The sequence below is a fragment of the Tauraco erythrolophus genome, chromosome Z, assembly GCF_009769465.1.
Source record: "Tauraco erythrolophus isolate bTauEry1 chromosome Z, bTauEry1.pri, whole genome shotgun sequence".
NCBI classification, from domain to species: Eukaryota; Metazoa; Chordata; class Aves; order Musophagiformes; family Musophagidae; genus Tauraco; species Tauraco erythrolophus.
The window spans coordinates 2,094,954-2,115,124 of NC_141496.1; the positions used below are offsets into that span (position 1 = coordinate 2,094,954).

Here is a 20,171-nt window from a genome sequence, read left to right on the forward strand (position 1 = left end):
GTTTCGTTAACGCAGTGTCCCATTAAAGGTCTAACTACCCCACCCTCTCCAACTAAACCAAATGTTTTTCATAAACACCTGTGTTGGTGGATGGAAGTTGTTTCACAGTCCAGGAAGTTACGTGCACAGAGCAGGAGTTTTTCTGGGTAATTTCCAGTATCTTTATTTTCCATTTCACATTTTTGTCACCCTTTGTTCTTGCTGTAAGACCCCAAAAGAGAACAACAGTGAGTACTTGTTTCAGTGAGTCAAACTTTTTGACTGGTCAGGATGTAGTTTCCCAAGAGAGATGGAAATTAATAGTTGCTAAAATATTACACATAATATCTGAGAAGTTGTGGCAGTCTGGTGAAGTTCCCAATGACTGGAAAAGGGGAAACATAGCCCCCATCTTCAAAAAGGGGAAAAAAGAAGACCCAGGGAACTACAGGCCAGTCAATCTCACCTCTGTGCCCGGCAAGATCATGGAGCAGATCCTCCTGGTGACTATGCTAAGGCACATAGAAAATAAGGAGGTGACTGGTGACAGCCAACATGGCTTCACTAAGGGCAAATCCTGCCTGACTCATTTGGTGGCCTTCTATGATAGGGTTACAGCACTGGTGGATAAGGGAAGAGCAACTGATGTCATCTACCCAGACTTGTCCAAAGCATTTGATACTGTCCCCCACAACATCCATGTCTCTAAATTGGACAGACATGGATTTGACAGATGGACCACTAGGTGGACAAGGAATTGGCTGGATGGTCGCACTCAAAGAGTTGCGATCAACGCCTTTAAACTGAAAGAGAGTCAATTTAGATTAGATACAAGGAAGAAATTTTTTACAATGAGGGTGGTGAAATACTGGACCAGGTTTCCCTGAGAAGTTGTGGCTGCCTCATCCCTGGAAGTGTTCAAGGCCAGGTTGGACGAGGCTTTGAGCAACCTGGTGTAGTGGAGGGTGTTCCTGTCCATGGCAGGGAGGTTGGAACTGGATGGTCTTTGAGGTCCCTTCCAACCCAAACTATTCTATGATTCTATGATATTAAAACTCTGGAAATGAGAAAGTTGATTGTCGTTCACCTTCTGCTTCCAAGCTGGAAGAAGAGGCACTTTGAAAGCCCTCAAGAAAGTGTGTCCATGGGTTGTGTGGGCATGATCAAGCCAGTGAATCTGATTGCTCATGAAGCACCATAAAAGCAAATAAAATCATCGAAACATCACTAGTCTCCCTGTTTCAAACCCGACTTCACAGCGCGAGAAGATACCTAGTTTTCAGCCCATAACACAATTTCCAAGAAGATACCATTCCTTCAGCTTCTCTGTTTGACAACCAATATTTTGCTGAAACTTCAGGCAACAATTTAGAGTAGTTTTCACTGTATTTTGAATACTTGGGAGCATTTATAAAATTACAGCACATATTGGCATTACCATCGACAAGTGACTGCCATCGACTGAGACAGAAATTGAGTCATTTAACTGTGTGTTTATTGCGTCTCTCCGAGAATTCAGTTTCCTTTACAGTGCAGACATCTCCCAACTCTCGAGCGACGTGTTCTGTCATTAGCCCAATTTAGCTGTAGCCCTTCACATCGAAGAAGAAACTGAGAAATGTCAGAAAGAAACAATTCTGCTAGGTTTACAATTATCTGATGTGTTATCTTTCAGGAATAATATCCTCTATTTTACCAGCGAATTTACTGTCAGAAATCAGAAGAGAACACTTCACTTTCAGTCATCGCTTTCTGTAGTTTTGATAGTTTTCCTTACACGAGGCTGTGCAGAGACCCAAAGGAGCAAATCTCAAATGCCTGAGCCTCTCTGCCCATATAAAAAAAGATTCCCAAGCATCCTTTATCTTGCAGAGGAGACCACTGATGCTTTTCAACAGCAGAAGTGGTCAAACAGACCGTGAAGTTCATGGAAGAGGATGGGGAGGAGGAGACAGGTAACGGACACATGAAGTACATTTATTTAGATTTAATAGATTTATTTAGACAGGCTGAGAGAGTTGGGGTTGTTAAGTCTGGAGAAGAGAAGGCTCCAGGGAGATCTTCCAGCAGCCTTCCAGGACTTGTAGGGGGCCTACAAGAAAGCTGAAAAGGGACTTTTGACAGGGTGTGTAGCGACAGGACACGGGAAAATGGCTTTAAACTGAAAGAGAGGAGATTTCAACTATATATAAGGAAGAAATGAGGGTGATGTAACACTGGAAGAAGCCAGTGAAGCTGTGGCTGCCCCATCCCTGGAAGTGTTCAAGGCCAGGTTGGATGAGGCTTTGAGTAACCTGGTTTAGTGGCAGGTGTCCATGCCCATGGCAGGGGGGTTGGAACTAGATGATCTTTAAGGTCCCTTCCAACCCAAACCATTCTACAATTCTATTTCCAAAGGACCAGAACCAGTAACACTTAAAGCCATCCCCATGACAAATATTTGAGAAGAAATCCTTTAAAGTCAGCATCAGAAACATTCACCAGGGAGCCGGGATAGAAAACAGCATAAACACCGGTACTGAAGCCAGTTCCCTTCAAAGCACCTGAGCTCAGATGCCTGTGCCACAACCTCACGGTTCATATGAGGAACGTTGTGGTACCTGCTTTTTGGCAGATGAAACTTTCAAGCCATTATGGATAAAAAATTCCCTTGGGTAAATTAAAAGTGTGTTCAGAGACTTTGGGAATACCGAATGGCACCAAGTGATGGACGCTTTCCAGAGGAGCAGGGACTGCTCTGCACCTTGTAGACTTGGGTGCTGCCTCCTGAGCCGATGCTGTCGCTCCTGGGTAGGAGCATCTCCATCCAGCCTGAGGCATCACGGCTGCAGTAAGAGGCACATAAGGAAAACGAGGACAGGGCCAGCATGTTTACTTTGGATACCGATGGAAGTAAAAAATTTAGGTCAATGTTTCACCCAAGGGACGATTTTAACAGAGCAAGTGAAATTTTTTTTTGCCTTTGGTTAATTAATCATGAAAGCCTCGGTGGAATTTGTCAGTATACTTTTTATTCAGGCAAGGTGAACATTTTGAGAAATTTCCATTTATTTGTATGACAACAAAGAGACCGGCTGCGCTGACTCACGCTGTTACACGGCGGAAGGAAAAAATCAGGCACGTGCAAACGCCATCCCCTCTTCGAGCCCCAGCTTCTTTCACAACTGCCTTGGCTCCATACACGAAGTCACTAACTTCTGCAAATGGCATCAATCAAGGGATTTACAACAGCGAACCTGAGATCAGAATCACAGAATCACAGAATGTCAGGGATTGGAAGGGACCTCAAAGGATCGTCTAGTCCAATCCCCCTGCCAAAGCAGGACCACCTAAATCAGATCACACAAGAACATGTCCAGGTGGGTTTGGAACATCTCCAGAGAAGGAGACTCCACAACCTCTCTGGGCAGCCTGTTCCAGTGTTCTGTTCCCCTTACTGGGAAGAAGTTCTTCCTCATGTTTAAGTGGAATCTCCTATGTTCCAGCTTAGATCCATTTCCCCTTGTCCTGTCATTGGATGCCACTGAGAAGAGCCTGGCTCCATCCTCATGGCAGTCACCCTTTCCATATTTATAAACATTAACGAGGTCTCCCCTCTGTCTCCTTTTCTCCAAGCTAAAGAGACCCAGCTCCCTCAGCCTTTCCTCATAAGGGGGATGCTCCACTCCCTTCATCATCTTGCTGGCCCTGCACTGGACTCTCTCAAGCAGTTTTAACCTACCTGTTGGCTCACGCGTAGCCTTCGAGTCTGAGCATCTCTATACCTGCACCTAAACCTGCTCCTCTCTTAGGCCACCGTGGAGAGGAACCGGCGAGGTTTAGTCTGGTTAAGATATTAAACTATCAATAAAACAAGCTTCTTTCCCAGCTAATTCACATTAGTGCATTTGCTGAAGTCTCTACAAGCACCTTTTCCACCATGAATGGAGGTGCAAACCCCTTGCAAAGTTTTATCCTTGCAGCTGGCTACGCCACACGAGCAGACTCACAGGAAACAATTTTGTGGCATTATTCATCAAAATAACATTTAAAAAAGCGGTACTGGTCCTCTAAATGATATCTAGTGGAAAATCTGTGTGCTAAGCACCTGATGAATGACTCTGAAAGAGTTATTTTAGCTGTCATGCCACCGGATTGACAGCAGTCTCCCATTCGAAGTGCAACAAACACTTCAGGGACTGAGCTCAGGCAGAATCCAGATTATTGCAGGATGGCGTTAAACAACAGGTTACTGGGAAAAAACAGCCCACATACAGCATCAGTGTCTTGCCAGTCAAAACATGAGACAGGACAGGGATGCAAAACAAGGCGCTCTGCTTCCTTGGAAGTAGAGTGAAAGCCCGGGTGGGTTGGGAGAAGGTGGCACTTGCTCCTCCACCTCCACCCGGGCTGCTCCGGGAAAATGCAAACAGCAAGGTCAGTACGTTAGCTCTGAACTTAAGTTCAGTCAGATGACGGGAAGAACTCGCCCGGATTGCAAATTGTATCTGGAACAAGCAGTCCCACAGGTTTTCTTCTCTAAGTTTGAGAAGCGTAGATGTATTTATTAATCAGTTTTGATCCTGGAAGTCCTCACTACGGACCACAATCCTGCTGTGAATCTGCACAGCAAAGCCCTTATGGTCCTGCTCCAAAGATCTCACTGTCCCGGTGTAAAACAGACAATCAAAGATGGGTTCAGACAAACAGAAATACAAGGAGAATATCTTGACGGCACTGCCATGGCCTTGGGCCCTGCCATAGATCTTTCACGCTAAGTTTTGCGTTAGGAAAGTCAAGGATAACTGAACTACGTGTGGAATCTGGACATCACTACATTTGGCATAATCTCATAGAAAACAAACATTCCTGACTCTGTATTTGAAGCCAGCTTTGGTCCTGTGTCCAGACGGACATGGAGAAGGGGGCAGTGAGGAGCAACAGACGTAAAACAAGAAGAGTTGAGTACAAAAACATTCAACAAACTATATAAAGATGATTACTCAAAAGTAAATTGCTCGTCCTCAACTAAGCTCATCCCCACTTTTAAAAACACTCTCACGGACGCGCGGAGGTTACCCTGCTCCTATGGCACACGCCTTGTACCACAGAGGGCAAGTGCCAGCGCGGGTGGAACGGAAGCTGTGCCAGGTTGCTGGTGATTTATACTGCACCACTCGCAGAAGTGATTGCCGTAGTACTCAGCCGTCACCGGGCTCCCGACACGCTGCGCTAACGTGGAATTTCTCACCGAGATCTAGTGGGAGTCAAAGCCACCAAACGCAAAAAGTCATTTACAAAAATCCTTCCAGATCGAGTTAAATTCCCACCTACACATTTTTTAAAAAAAATAAATAAATAGGTGTTTTGCAGCTACTTTAACACATAACAAACCACACCGCACCGTAACGATCACGATTTACATCCGCCTTTATCAGGAACACGGTTTCCACGGCCTCCTTCCAACATGGCAAACGCCACCAGTCACCTGTTCTTCCATCCACACATACACATTTTGAACCAGGAAAAGTCCAACGTTGGGCTTTCCTTTTCTCCTCATCCCCAAAAAAACCTTTCGCCCCTCGCATGAGAGGCATGGGACTCGATTCTGGTGCCTCTGCCCGTGCACGGATGTGCCACTGCCCTTCGGTACCAAAGTTTTGAACATCCAACATTAGCTCCGTGGGTTTTGGGTAGGGAGCAAAGAGAGGAGCCGGTCCCATTGTGTGGCATCTCCAGGGAGCCCTTTGTTAAGCTACGCAGGGCTGGTGCCAGGCACAGTGTGCTGCCCACATCTCCTGCCTGCACCTCCCATCTCCGTTGGCGGGTGGAGTGGAAACATCACACTGAGCGAGCAGAGGCCACAGCCTTGCCCGAGACGGGCAGGATGGGCTTTATTCGGTTTTGTCGGCTGCTTTGGGATGGCCACAGGGATGCTCAGGAAAGCACAAACTCCAGACAGTCCCCGGGGCCGCGACGCTGGGAAAACTTTGCCCGTCTGCAGCTCGCGCAGCGCAAGGAACCAGACGCAACGCGGAGATGCCACCTTGAAAACGGGCGGAACAAACACCTGCGCGTTACGCGCAGCCGAGACGCGCGGCTGGAAAACGGGACGTTCCTTCCACGTACCGCAAAACAATACCGATGCCGTGGGAGCAACGGGTTTGCAGCACGCCTGGCCCCTGACACAGCAAACGTTTTCCTTTGCTCCTCAGGCACTCGCACCACGGAGGCTCTCGCTCCATCCCTCCCTTTGGCAGCAAAGCAGCCTGCAAGTCAATCAGCATTCCCAAAGGAAGATCGCTACCATGTCTCCCGTCTCCCGACCTTTCAGCTGGAAAGGGAAAGGAGATACCTATTTAATACCCGACTCCCACTGCCTGGGTCCCACGTTCCATGCTAAATAATTGCAGATGATAATGGTGGGGCCATGCGCGCACGCAAAATAAAAACCTCCCGGTTTGGGCAGAGAAGCATCTTTCAGTTGACTCACTAACTCCTCAAAAATCAGAACAATCCAAAGATATCCCCAGTTGGGTAAAGGAAGCACCACCTCCGCCGGTGATTGCCATTTGCGAACAGCCCATAACCTAAGCTTTGCCAGAAGACACCCAAGATCTTTTCGCCAAACGCTTCGTATGCACCACTTTCCCCCCTCCACCCTCCACTCCCCGGCACAAAAAAAAAAAAAAAAAAAAAAAAAAACGCTTCAGCACTGGTGTGCGCGGCGCGGGGAGTTGGTTCCCATTGTTCCTCCGTCGCTGCTGCGAAATCAACTGTGCACAGACATGGGCTCGGATCTTTTTTTTTATTTTTTTTTGGGGGGAGGAGTATTTTTTCCAGCTTCCCCTTTGCCAAAGGTTTCTCCTAAAGAAGCATTCCTGGTTTTCTTTCAGAGAAAATTAAAGGAGCGCTAGGGAATAAGATTTCCTCGCACGCATCTCCCTTCCACCATGCCCACCCCGAGCCTCCTGCAAATCAAAGCTGCACTTTCTTAGTTCCTAAGACTTCTTGGCTCACGCTCCCATTTCTCTGCTCTTTCTTGGTGAAGAAGAGATCTTTCCACTGCCCAGCCCTTCTCTACCACCCACAGAAGTAGCCCCGGAGCATCACTGGGTCAGCTCCCCCTGTTCCTCCCCTACCCCAGCTTCACACACAACTGGTTTTGCCATTTTTAATTTAAAACAAAAAAATAAAAAATAAACCACACACACAAAAAAAAAAAACCGTGCTTGCCAAGCGCGGCGCGAGAGGCGCAGCCTGACAGAGTTGGAAGATGCTTTGCAGATAAACTGCGTTTTCTGCCTCGCTAACTCATCCGCTGCTTTTATTCCTTCACCCGCTAAAGGCAACCCCTTCCCTCGATTCCAGCATGTAGATCCCAAAACCTACAGGCGAACAGATCCAAGAGCGAGCGGGCTCAGGTGCAAAAAGAGAACGGGAACTAAGCCGACACACACTTACACACCTATTCCACCACCTCCTGCCTTGTTTCTCCTTTATTTGCCACCGAACCGCTTCTTTCCAGCGCTGCCTTTTCTCTCCAAGGCTGCGCAAAGCGCTTCCAAAGCCGCTTCTCCCCCTTCGGAAGTGATGCCAAAGCTCACAGCAATGAGTGAAAACAACAACAACAAAACCCCTTTGGAAAAAAAAAAAAATAAAAAAGCAACCAAATGGTGTTAGAAAAAGTCTCGTCGGCGTTAAGAGAAACGGGTACGTTGCTTTTGGGATGAGAGCGGAAAAAAAAAAATCCTCATCGCCTCGGATAGCAAAGGGAAATAAAGCTTTAATAAGGCTTTAATAAGGCTTTAATAAGACTTACCGGAGACTCGAGGCTGCAGGTTCGCCACCGTAAATCCGAAGAGGAGAAAAGCCAATTTTGGTACCCAAAGCCATCCAAGACTATTCTCCATATTTCAACACACACCTACAGATTCGGGTCCTGAGCACCAGCAGCGACCACACATATGCACCACCAGCCCCCTCCTTCCTCCTTCCTCCTCCTCCTCCTCCTCGCTGGGCTTCGGGGGCGGGGGGGGGTGGGGGTGGGGGGGTCGGTCCCTCCTGATCAGAATCAGCGAAGGGGGACGGGGTGCGGAGCAACGCGGAAAAGTTGCATTCAGTCCAGGCGGCTCCGAGGTTTCCGAGCGTGGAGGGAACTAACTCAAGGAGACGGGGAAGGATGGGGAAGGGTCCTCCCACCGCTGGAAAACCATCCAGAGAAAAATCCTGCCTAAAAAAAAAAAATAAAAAAATAAAAAATTACAAAAATAAAGCAGCCGGCTGGCGTGCATCAAAAGAGTCGCGGCGGCTCCATGTCCAACGGCGGGCGAAGTATTAAAAAATAAAATAAAATAAAAATTAGAGGAGGAGGGAGGTGGGCGGGGGGGGGGGTGGGGGGGGTGGCAAGCAAGCCCCGGTGCGGGCGGAGAAAAAGCCGGAGCGCGGCGCGAAGGAGACGGAGCTCCTTCCCGGCGGGCGCGGGGCAGCGCCGCGCCGCGAGCAGCCGCCTGAGGAAAAGCTGCGGCGCCTTCACTCGTTCCGGGCGCTCCCGCCCGCAGCCCGCGATCCCGGACGTGCGGCCGCGGCGGCCATGGGGGCGGGGGCGGCGGGAGCACGCGCCGGGCCGGGCCGCGCGCGGTAGCGGCCGCCGCAGCGCAGCGCCCCGCCGGGGGAGCGCGCGCGCCCTCTGGGGGCCGCGGGCGGGAGCGGCGCGGTGGGAAGCGGCGGGGAGGGGGGGGGGGGGGGGGTGGCGGTGCCACCTGCGCCACGGCTGGTTTCTGCGGTGAAAATCGGCTCATTTCTTGATTTTGTTGGTTGTTTTTGTGGTGTGGTTGTTTCCACCCACCCCTCGTCTCTCCTTCCACTTCCCCGCTCCACCTTTCCGCAGCGCCTCTTCTGTTCCCGCCACCACCCCCCCACACCGTCTCCTCCCCTCTCCTGTGGGATGTTCTCGGCTTCCTCCAAACACCTGGAGCCCTCGCAGCGCGGCTTTTGTGGCTGTTGCAGGAAATTCTCAGGTGAAACAAACCCACACGGACAGTTCTCCTAATACGGAGAATTGTTTTGGAGGAGGAAGAAGAGTTTCTCCTATGGAGACAGGCTGAGGGAGTTGGGGCTGTTCAGCCTGGAGAACAGCAGACTCTGAGGACAGCTTCTAGCAGCCTTCCAGTACCTAAAGGGTACTTGCTCCAAGAAAGCTGGAGAGGGGCTTTAGGCAAGTGTGTGTAGTGACAGGACAAGGGGAAATGGCTTTAAACGGAAAGAGAGGAGATTTCAATTAGTCCTAAGGAAGAAATTCCTCCCTCTGAGGGTGCTGAGGCACTGGACCAGGTTGTCCAGAGAAGTTGTGGCTGCCTCATCTCCGGAAGTGTTCAAGGCCAGGTTGGATGAGGCTTTGGGCAACCTGGTGTAGTGGAGGGTGTCCCTGCCCATGGCAGGGGGGTAGGAACTGGATGATCTTTGAGGTCCCTTCCAACCCAAACCATTCTCTGATCCTATGAAGGAAGACAGGACTCTCCCAAACACCAAGAGACCCTAGGCTCGGAGCACAAGAGTCAGCCCTACAATGAGCAGAGCCTTGGGAAGATCCTGCAGCTGAGGATCGGCACCAACACTTCTGGAATCAATAAACATCAGGGCTCAGGATGGCGGGTCCAGAACAGGTGAAAAAACTACATTAAACTTTAGGGGTTGCTGAGTGACAGCACTGAATACACATGATGTAACCCAGAAAATCTGTAATTTGGGGTGAAATGTTACATAAAAAAGGACTGAGCGCTTCCAGTTGCAATCAGGCAGTGAGTGAGTTGCATCCAAGAGGGTAAATTGATGTTTAGGAGTTCTCGGGTTGTTTCAGAATAACCTGTTGCAGTTCTCAGGTGCTGAACACTTGAGGTGCTGAGACTTCATGGAGGATACTCATTGTCCAGTGCCAGGGCCAGGCAGTTGTCTTCTGTAAAGAAAGGGCATGCAGCCATGGTGGTGGCACTGGCTGCATCTTCTCCTGAGCGTGAATTTTGGATGAGTGAGAATCAACAGCTCCAACGTTACATAGAGTGCACCACAGGGGAAATAGGATTCAAATCCCAAGCAGAAGTCTGCAGCTCGCCTGTATTTCTTCTGGGATTCTGAATTTCCAATTCAGTGTGACTTTATGCAAGAATAATTTAAAATAACCAGCAAACCAATATGCTCAGGCTGCAGTCATTGCTTTGTCTTAATTAGAGCGTGTCACGCCTGAGGTCAAACTGTGGTCTCCGCAGCAGCAAAAGCACTGCCAGAAGCTGAGGAACCTCAACCTTGTGCAGCTTACTTGGCCTCCCTCCACACACTTTTCCTGCAAGCAGAACGTACCGAGCTGCCACACGCGTTTCAGTAACTTCTTGGCTGCTGGAAAAGCACACGTTGGGTAGGAAGTGGAAGCCAAGGAGCTCGGACAATTAATTGACTGAGTTAATATCCACCAGTCAGACACAAGCCTCCTGGAAATGCCTTCATTACCTTCCTATAGACTTCTGCACATGGGAGGTTTCTCTCTAGAAATTATCCAGGCCAGACTTCAGGGCACGAGCAGGACAAGGGCACTGAGAGCTGCTGGGAAGCCACCCTGCCACCCTGTTCCTCACATCAGACTGACCTTGCTCCACCACCCTCACCATTCCCTGCTCTCAAGGGTGTTCCTGTTGCCATCCCCAGGAGCTTTCACACACTGAATCCTCTGCTCTGGCTTTACGAGACATCCCTTTCTGCACAGACTCTTCGTCTGGCGCTTGTTGCTGTTTGGCTGTAACTTGCCATTGCTGTTCTCTGGTTTTGCTCATATTTTGGTCTTTTCTTTTTCCTCCTTTCGTCTGTGACCTGCCTTCCCTCTCTCCTCTCAGTAGCACCATCACTACTTCTGCATGTGCAACAAAGTTACAACCTGAGTGTTCAACGCAGCTCTCACAATGATGACTTTCTTACTGGTGGTCAGACACCTCCATGGCCTGGACTTCCACAGATGGACAAAGGGATTTTCTCTGAACAGCCTTGCTCCATTTTCTCTTCTCAATGTGAGATAACGGCATGAGAAGTTGCACCTGGTTCATTATCATGAAGGTTAAAAGACACCAGCCCTTAATGAAAGAGAAAGGTCTACCTGTAGCAGGCATTTGTAGTTGGGGATGAGTTTTCTCCCTTCTTCTTTCCAGGCACAATTCAACATGCAATTCCATAATTCTACAGTGCTACACAACAACATTGTTCTCAACGTGAGCTCCAAGTGGCTCTTCACAACCTGTTTCTAAAAACTGCCCTTCCAAAATCAGCCTTTCCTTGAGCGTCTGCTCATGTAGCAGAAACACTTTTCATCCTGCAAAGCCTAATTTTACAAACACAAAAAAGCCTTAACTCTAAATAGGGATTTGGCTCCAAGGAAATAGCAAGCTGAGCAAACGCAGGCTTCTGTTTTCAACAGAACCAAGACTTCTGCCAGTATGTGGCCAAGATCCTTTCTGTTTCAACACACAGAGCAACATATGGTGATAGTCTTACAACTTGTAGCCACATTGAGATGGGAGTTTCTCTCTGAGATTCCACCAGCCTTTTGGAGAGCAGACCTTTCCCTCAGAAACACCACGATTGACTTCAAAGCACAGGGAATATCTGAAGTAGTGGCAGGTGTCCCTGCCCATGGCAGGGGGGGTCGATCCAGATGATCCTGAAGGTCGTTTCCAACCCAAACCTTTCCATGATTCTACACTTTATAAAAAAGACATAGAAAATTGGAATTAGTCAGCCTATGCCTAAAGAGTAAACAGGACTGTTGGTACAATCGTGCCATTCAAGTTTCATCTCTTGGTTTTCTATTTAACTTTTGCATATTTTCTAGTCGTGAAAACATGAAAAGCATATGAAAGTAAACAATGAGCCAAGGCAGAGTGTTAGAAGCAGCCGTTCCCTCTCAAGCCATCCCGCAGAGTTATATGGCAATCGTGCCCTTTTCCCAACTTCTGAGAAAATCCTTGTGGAGGACAAACGGAACTGATGTGAACCAAGCAGAAAACAGGCGAGCGCCACGCTCGCTTCTGACATGCGACCGCTCTTGGTTTTGCCTTGAGCTTCTTCAGGAGCCGACTGCCAATTGTGCTGCGCTGTGCACTGGGGGTTTAGGAGCTTTGCAAATGGGTGAGCAGGTTTTCACTAAACTCGTTTTTTTTCTTTCGATCTTAATGCAAATCCTGAGGGATAAAAGGCTGGTGTGTGCCTTAAACACGCCCCACATCAGTGGAAGTAAGCGTCGCTGGTCTTTCGGGAAGTAAGGGAATACCGAGGCCCCGTTAAGCCAAATCTGAGTCATAGGACAAATGACTGCCCAGTCTGGCCAGGGCAAGATGGGCTGCAACTGCCTGAGTTGCTCTTCCCTTAGGCTATGCAAAAGTCTTGCTGGTTTGCCTACAGCCTCAAAGCCAAGCCCTGGGGAGGGTCCTCAAGTCAGATCCAGATCCTAAAACCAGCAGTAAATGCTGCAATGAAGATTAAAAATCGGCCCTTAGGTTTACTTTTAGCCTTACTGCCAACAGGCATTTTGCACATCCATTTTCTCCTGGAAAATCTGCTGCCTTCCTCAGCCCAAACTCATCCCTTCTACTGTGCCAGAGACAAAATGGACATTCATGGGCTGAGAACTTAGAAGAGCAAGTGCGACCCTGAAGGTGAGGGGTTAAAAGCACTCACAAGGCTGGAGGAGATTTCCATTCCTGTCCACGAAATGAAAACCTGAAGCTGTTCTGTATCTGCCAGTCACCGGCTACAGCTGATCCTCTGCTCGGCACCGTGGAGTCTGCCCCGGGGCCACTGGAGTTCAGCTCCACAGTGATGCTTTCCATCATGTATGATTTCCTTTGTACATCTCACCGGGTACGAACAAGTCGGCTTTTCCTTCTCTAACCCTCATGATGTTGCGCAGTGCTCAACGGACTGTTCAAGGCAGAAGACTGCGGGGTTTAGTCTGTAACACATTACCCCTTTTTCTGGGATCTGGTTCCTTCTCCCTCAAGAGACCTGTTCAAAAAGTTGAACATTTCTTTTACCGACTTTTACATCCCAATAACCATGTTTAAGGTACTATTATCCAGTGTAAGATTATGTGCAATTACCTCCTTCTCATGTAATTTTGTTCTCCAGAATTACCACTCCCCTTTCATTTGTTACAAGGAATATTTTATACACCTTTACGAATTCATCCAACTATGCAGTAGATCAGAACACATAATTTCATCACCCTTACTTAAGCGCCTTTTAAACATAATTAGAAAATTGGTGCGAGTCAAACTAAGCTGCAGTGAAGTTTTCTCCTTTCCTACCTGTTTTTCTTCCAACCAACCCCTCAAAGTGATGCTCTCCCTGACATGGGTTCCCATCAAACCCCAGGGCCTCATTCCTAGCTGGCTCTCCGACGTTAGCATGGTGACCCTCCTCCTCCTACCAGTGCCCAGGTCACTGCATGTGCAATCCACCATCTCCACTTTGCTGCCAAGCGTACCTTCTCCTACCAGATACAGTGGGAACGCTTTTAAAGATCAAAACACCCTACGGACGTTCTTTCATGTCTGTCGAATCTTTCTGTTATGAAGTGCCAACTAATGCATCTTACAGAGTTTTGGGGTGGTTTTTTTGTCATAATTAACTCACTTGCTTTGTTCTTTTTGTTTAACTTGCAGTTTTCTTAACAACCACGTTGATGTTACTGCAGAATTATGGCAACATAGAATTTAGTCTCAGAATTTAACCCCCCTTTCAAGGAATCATAGAATGATTTGGGTTGGAAGGGAGCTCAAAGATCATCTAGTTCCAACCCCCTGCCATGGGCAGGGACACCTGCCACTAGACCAGGGAGCTGAAAGCCTCGTCCAACCTGGCCTTGAACACCTGCAGGGATGGGGCATCCACAACTTATCTAGGAAACCTCTTCCAGTGCCTCATCACCCTCGCAGTGAAGAAGTTCTTCCTCAGATCTAATCTAAATCTCCCCTCTTTCAGTTTAAAGCCATTGCCCCTTGTCCTACATGCCCTTGCTAAAAGCTCCTCTCCAGCTTTCCTGTAGGCCCCCTTGAAGTACTAGAAGGCTGCTAGAAGGTCTCCTCGGAGCCTTCTCTTCTCCAGGCTCAATAACCGCAACTCATAGCCTGTCTTGAGAGGAGAGGTTCTCCAGTCCTTGGATCATCTCCGTGGCCTCCTCTGGACCTGCTCCAGCAGCTCCATGTCCTTCTTGTGTTGGAGACCCCAGAACTGAATGCAGCACTGCAGGGGGTGTCTCAGAAGAGCAGAGCAGAGGGGCAGAATCCCCTCCCTCAACCTGCTGCCCACACTGCTTTGGATGCAGCCCTTGAATCAACTTAAAATTAACAATTCATGAGTTTTTTAGATAGATGGAGTAAAGTAAGAGTCTCTAGTTTTCACGCAAAAAAGAGAATGCAACTACTCCAATTGCCTCAGCACATTTTTTGAAAGAAGCAGTGCATCTGTGGCTTCACCTTTCTCTAAAGTAGAGTATTGGATTTGCTGCCTTGAGAAATCCAGGTCAAACGCTGTATGATAAGTTCTTGTTTTCCCGTGATTAGAGTTTAATCACTGTTTCTGTTTTGCCACTTGTGAGTCAAGCTGGTAAATCTAAATGTTGTTTCTCTTCGGCAGAGTCCTTGCATTGGTTCACATTCTCCCATGCACTGAGCAGCTTCTAAGTAAGTGTCCACACAGCACTTAAGCCAAAATAAGTCCATCCTGAGCAATAAGAGAAGAGCAGCCCTGAGAAGAAGGACTTGGGAGTGCTGGTGGAGAAGCTCAACATGAGCCAGCACCGTGCGCTGGCAGCCCAGAAAGCCAACCGTGTCCTGGGCTGCATCCAAAGCAGCGTGAGCAGCAGGTCGAGGGAGGGGATTCTGCCCCTCTGCTCTGCTCTCCTGAGACCCCACCTAGAATTCTGTGTTCAGCTCTGGGGTTCCCAACAAGAGATGGTCATGGAGCTGCTGGAGCGAGTCCAGAGGAGGCCATGAAGATGATCCGAGGGCTGGAGCAGCTCTACTATGGAGACAGGCTGAGAGAGTTGGGGCTGTTCAGCCTGGAGAAGAGGAAGCTCCAGGGAGACCTTCTAGCAGCTTTCCAGTACGTAAAGGGACTCCAAGAAAGCTGGAGAGGGACTTTTTCCAAGCGCATGTAGTGACAGGACAAGGGGCAATGGATTTAAACTGAAAGAGGAGAGATTTAGATTAAATCTAAGGAAGAAATTTTTCACTCTGAGGGTGGTGAGGCACTGGACCAGGTTGCCCAGACAAGCTGTGGCTGCCCCATCCCTGGAAGTGTTCAAGGCCAGGTTGGATGAGGCTTTGGGCAACCTGGTGTAGTGGAGGGTGTCCCTGCCCGTGGCAGGGGGGTTGGGACTGGATGATCTTTGAGGACCCTTCCAACCCAAACCACTCTTATGATTCTATGATTCTGTGATAAAACTGACACATCGTTGCAGGTAAAGGTGGCCATCCACCAGGCCATGCTTCTCCTGGACTTCACTTTTCAGGTTATAGGGATGCAGCTGTATTTTCGACTTTCCTGTTATCTCCCTTATTTCACCAAAATAAATTATTTCTTCCTCTCTCCTCCCACTACAACTTGACAACTCGAACAAAGGACAGTAAATCTGCTGTAACAAATAGGATTAAATGGTTTGTCTGCTGCAATATCCAAACTTTTAAAGATGCCGGTCATTCTTCCTTTGATGATCCTGGACTTTAGCAGCCGAGATCCTCTCAAAGTTATCAAGCACAAGCAGTGAGAGATGTCTCAGCAAAGTTCACTCACGTGCTGCACTTCTCAAGGTCAGCACTCCTCCATTTTCACTGATCCTCGTTATAATTCCAGATGGACGTTTTGTTGGGAAAAGTTTCCTTTCTGGAAATTATATGAAAGTACAACTGGCATTTATCTAGAGGATCACAAACAAAACCTGCTGAATTTTCTATTCTTACTCAAGTGGGTACTAGCCCTGTCCCAGCTGGATGAACTGTAGACTTTTCTGGACATCAAGCCATGTGAGTGTCAGCTCAGCCTTATAAATTTATGCAAGTGACCTTCTTTCAGAGTAAAATGTAGCTGTGAAATTCTCAATGACTTACCATCAGATGTTCAGGTGCCTCTGGTGCATTATGTTCTCTGATGGATTGCCAAGATGTTTTTTCACCTAGAGCAGTTTTGAAGCCTCCCAAAAAGATTTGTTTTCCCTGAAGAGCATGAGGGCAAAGTCCAGAGTACCTTGTGCCAGCACGTCCTACAAAAATTCAGCGACTCATGCCTCCCACTGCAAAAAGCACAATTTGTCTCACTGCATTTTCCTGAAGGTTATCCTGGAGTCTACCTGTGCCCAACACACTGTGTCATGCCTCCATGGCTTACTGAAATCAGAGCACGCCCTCTGAGAAATTCTCACACTTACATGGGAAAGCTGCCTGTAAGAGTTAGGCTCAAGAGTGGATATGCTTCATTTTTAATGATTTTGGAAACTATGCTCAGCTTATGACAGCTTTCAGGAACAAGTTCAGTGTATTTTCTGTGTTCCAGATGCCCTTTCTGTGCTCAGCTCTCCAGGGAATAAAGCTTTTGGAGCCACAGTGTCTCCTCTCACCAACCCTCTGCTCCAGACTCCTATACCCTACCTAGTCCCACCCATGACAGGCACCTCTCCCTGCAAGCACTGATTTCCCTTCAGGAACCTGACCATCCCCTCCATGGATTTTGATTTCTGAGGTTTTTGAAGTTCAGAGAAAATCCTAATCACTGCGTCTTCATCCTCAGCAAATGCTGCTGCTCCCTAGAGAAGGTGCTGGAGGATCTCTAGCATCACTAATCCGTTGTCCTAAACTGCCCTGGGAGATAAGTGACAGCACTGGCAGTGAAAGCTGGATCCCCCACGTACTGGCAAAGTCTTGCCAAAGTTCTTTTGCCTTAAATTTTTAGCAGGTAAAACGCAGATGTCTCCACCTGACCTAATCATCTGAGGTTCTTCGTCACAGAGTGAAAAAACACAGTTTCAATGAATCACTCTTTGACATCTCCTTTAGGATCAGGCGATCCAAACTCTGGAAGAGCCTAATCCTTTCTTGTCGACCCTCATGCTCAGTCAAACAAGCCTTCTGTTTGCAAACGAAGCCATTTTTACACGACGAGCAGGGCACAGAAGTTCCTCGCAGACAGGCTGCCAAAAGACTCTCAGGGACGTGGCTGATTTTAAGTGCAGGAACAATCAGACGAGTCCCACTGATGTCAACAGATTAGTCACAAGAGCGAAAAGAAGTGAGAGCTGAAAAGCTTTGCAAAATCAGACTCTCAGGTCTCAGAGGATTACAGCTAACACTAATATATTAAAATACGAATATTTTATAGCTAATAATAAATGATAAGAAAATCATTTATGACCTCTAAATTTAAATGCCAGAAATTTTGTAGAAAAATGCCTGCAAGTCTTATAAATCAAAGAGGACAGAAACTCCCATTAGAGCCAGCTGAATTCATAAATGGAAACACTTCACTTCCAAATTGTGACAGACCCAATACTCTCGTACATGTGGCCCTCTAGTCCCTTTGCTTGGGGCAACAACTGATTTTGACACCACAGGGCACACTCGTCCATCAGACAGCATCTAATCTTCGTCAGTGAGGCGGCACAACCATGCTCTCCTCTTACACCCGACCTGCAGAGGAGACTGAACCTTTACCATACCTGTGACTTCGAATCATAGAATCATAGAATCGTAGAACAGTTAGGGTTGGAAGGAATCTCAAAGATCATCTAGTTCCAACCCCTCTACCATGGGCAGGGACACCCTCCACTACACCAGGTTGCCCAAAGCCTCATCCAACCTGGCCTTGAACACTTCCAGGAATGGGGCAGCCACAACTTCTCTGGGCAACCTGGTCCAGTGCCTCAACACCCTCACAGTGAAGAAGTTCTTCCTTAGATTTAATCTGAATCTCCCCACTTTCAGTTCAAAGCCATTGCCCCTTGTCTTATCACTATATATCCTTGTAAAAAGCCCCTCTCCGGCTTTCCTGTAGGCCCCCTTCAAGTACTGGAAGGCTGCTAGAAGATCACCCTGGAGCCTTCTCTTCTCCAGGCTGAACAGCACCAACTCTCTCAGCCTGGCTCCATAGCAGAGCTGCTCCAGCCCTCTCATCATCTTCATGGCCTCCTCTGGACCCACTCCAACAGCTCCATGTCCTTCTTCTGTTGGTGTCCCAGAGCTGAAGAAAGCACTGCAGGAGGGGTCACAGGAGAGCAGAGCAGAGGGGCAGAATCCCCTCCCTCGACCTGCTACCCACGCTGCTTTGGATGCAGCCCAGGACACGGTTGACTTTCTGGGCTGCCAGTGCACATTGCCAGCTCATGGTGAGCTTCTCCTCAACCAACACCCCCAAGTCCTTCTCCTCAGGGCTGGTCTCAATCCATTCTCTGCCCAGCCTGTACTTGTCCTTGGGATTGCCCCAACCCATGTGCAGGACCTTGCACTTGGCCTTGTTGAACTTCATGAGGTTTTCACAGGCCCACAGTCCTGTGTTAGCATTATCAATGATCCCAAGACGTTGTCAGGAATGGAGGTGAAGTCACACGCACAGTGGCTTTACTCTTTTCTCTGTTTCTTTGGCCATGAACCCATCATTGTGGAGATCAGCAGAAAAAGTGTCAGCGCTCATAGTACGTCATTAGGAGATCAGGAAGGATATTAACTACCTGCAGGCAGAGGTGGTCCCTGCAGTGAGTGCCTGGAGCCATACCTCTACCTTGGGCAGGGGACCACGGGGTGCACTTACGGCTCACTTTGGGAAAACTCCTTGCCACTGACTATGGACTGTCAAAGCTGCTGAGATCTTCTCCCGTATCTCACGCAAACGCTGCCTGACCTGGTCGGGGCAGTGCAACAACGTTCAGGATGGGTTAAACCAGGGCTGTGCAACTGCCGAGCAGATTGCCTGCCACCAGCTTCACAAGCTAAGCCTCTTTTCTGCCTTCCTCTGGATTTTCTCATGTCATGGTTCAGAAGACACCTGTCCCAACACCCGGTGAACTCAGAGCAGTCATGTTGACAACAAATTACACTTGTTTTCATCTCCTGTCACCTCTCTTTGCAGACTGTTTTGCCCGTGCCTAATTCTTTACACCATACAGTCCCCAGCCAAAATATCAAGTCTGCATTATCTACCTCTGAATGACTTCCAGGGCTTGAACTGCTGATTAGGTATGTCAAACTTGACGGTCAAACCACTGCACTCTTCCCTTTGGGAAAGAGACAAGCATCTGGTCATTTTTGTTTCTTTTCTGTGTTGGACTGTTCAGGCTGAGAAGCAATTTGTTGAAATATGAAGTCCTTTACTAAGAGGACTGTGTCCAAGAAGAGACAAAATTACAAGGAAAGGAAAAATAGCCCAGAGCGACTTGGCTCGCCAACCAAGCCATGGCTCCCAATGAGAAACAGAATACGCTGCCTAATGCTACTCCAAATGTTGCCCAGTAGTTATTCGCCACTTCAAAACCTCTTTTCCCTATAGACCCCTCGTTGTTTTAGCACCCACATTTCAGCTTGGAAAGTTCCCATACTTTTTTCATGGAAAGCAAACTGATACTTGCAGACAAACGATCGTTACAGCTGTTTAATCTCATTGTGCTATCGGGCTGCCAAAGAAATCAGTCGTTAACAATCCACTTCCTCAAAGTTACACTTTCCCATTGCTGGAATAAATTCAGCACCTGCAGCTATCTCAGTTAGCAGAGGCTGCCATGGGTTTTACGCTTCTCCGTGTAACTCTCCAGTGTTGGTCGCTCCATGTTGGCAGGAGACCTCCACACTTTTCCCCCCTGACACGACAGCTGATGGTGCACAAGGCAGCTGTGGCGACTGAAACCTGCCACATGCTCCTGAAGGCATAACATTTCTCTTCTGAAACACGATTTTTTTTTTTTTCCGATGTTTCAGATCAATCTTTTATTGTTGAGACATTTCAGTGTCTTACACTCACACTGAGAGTTAGGGTGTGGAGGTTGAATAATGCTTCTAAAACTTTTTTTCCTTGACTTTTGGAAAGTTACCTAGAAGACTATTTTTGAGACTTGAAACGGATCTTGGAACCCAAAAAAAAACCTAAGGGGGCCCTGATTTTTACAGATAACAGCCCTTTTCTATAGGATGTTT

At 48.1% G+C, this 20,171-nt stretch overlaps 1 protein-coding gene across 2 annotated transcripts in view; it reads right to left on the reverse strand.

The window, feature by feature from the left end:
* The window catches only part of DCC (DCC netrin 1 receptor), a 561,273-nt gene extending 553,402 nt beyond the window's left edge, over nucleotides 1-7,871 (reverse strand). For both annotated transcript variants that reach the window (XM_086628967.1, XM_086628964.1), the window contains exon 1: nucleotides 7,781-7,871. In XM_086628967.1, coding sequence (XP_086485093.1) covers nucleotides 7,781-7,871 — 91 coding nt within the window. The remainder of the gene's footprint in view (nucleotides 1-7,780) is intronic.
* Between the last annotated feature and the right edge of the window lie 12,300 nt (nucleotides 7,872-20,171).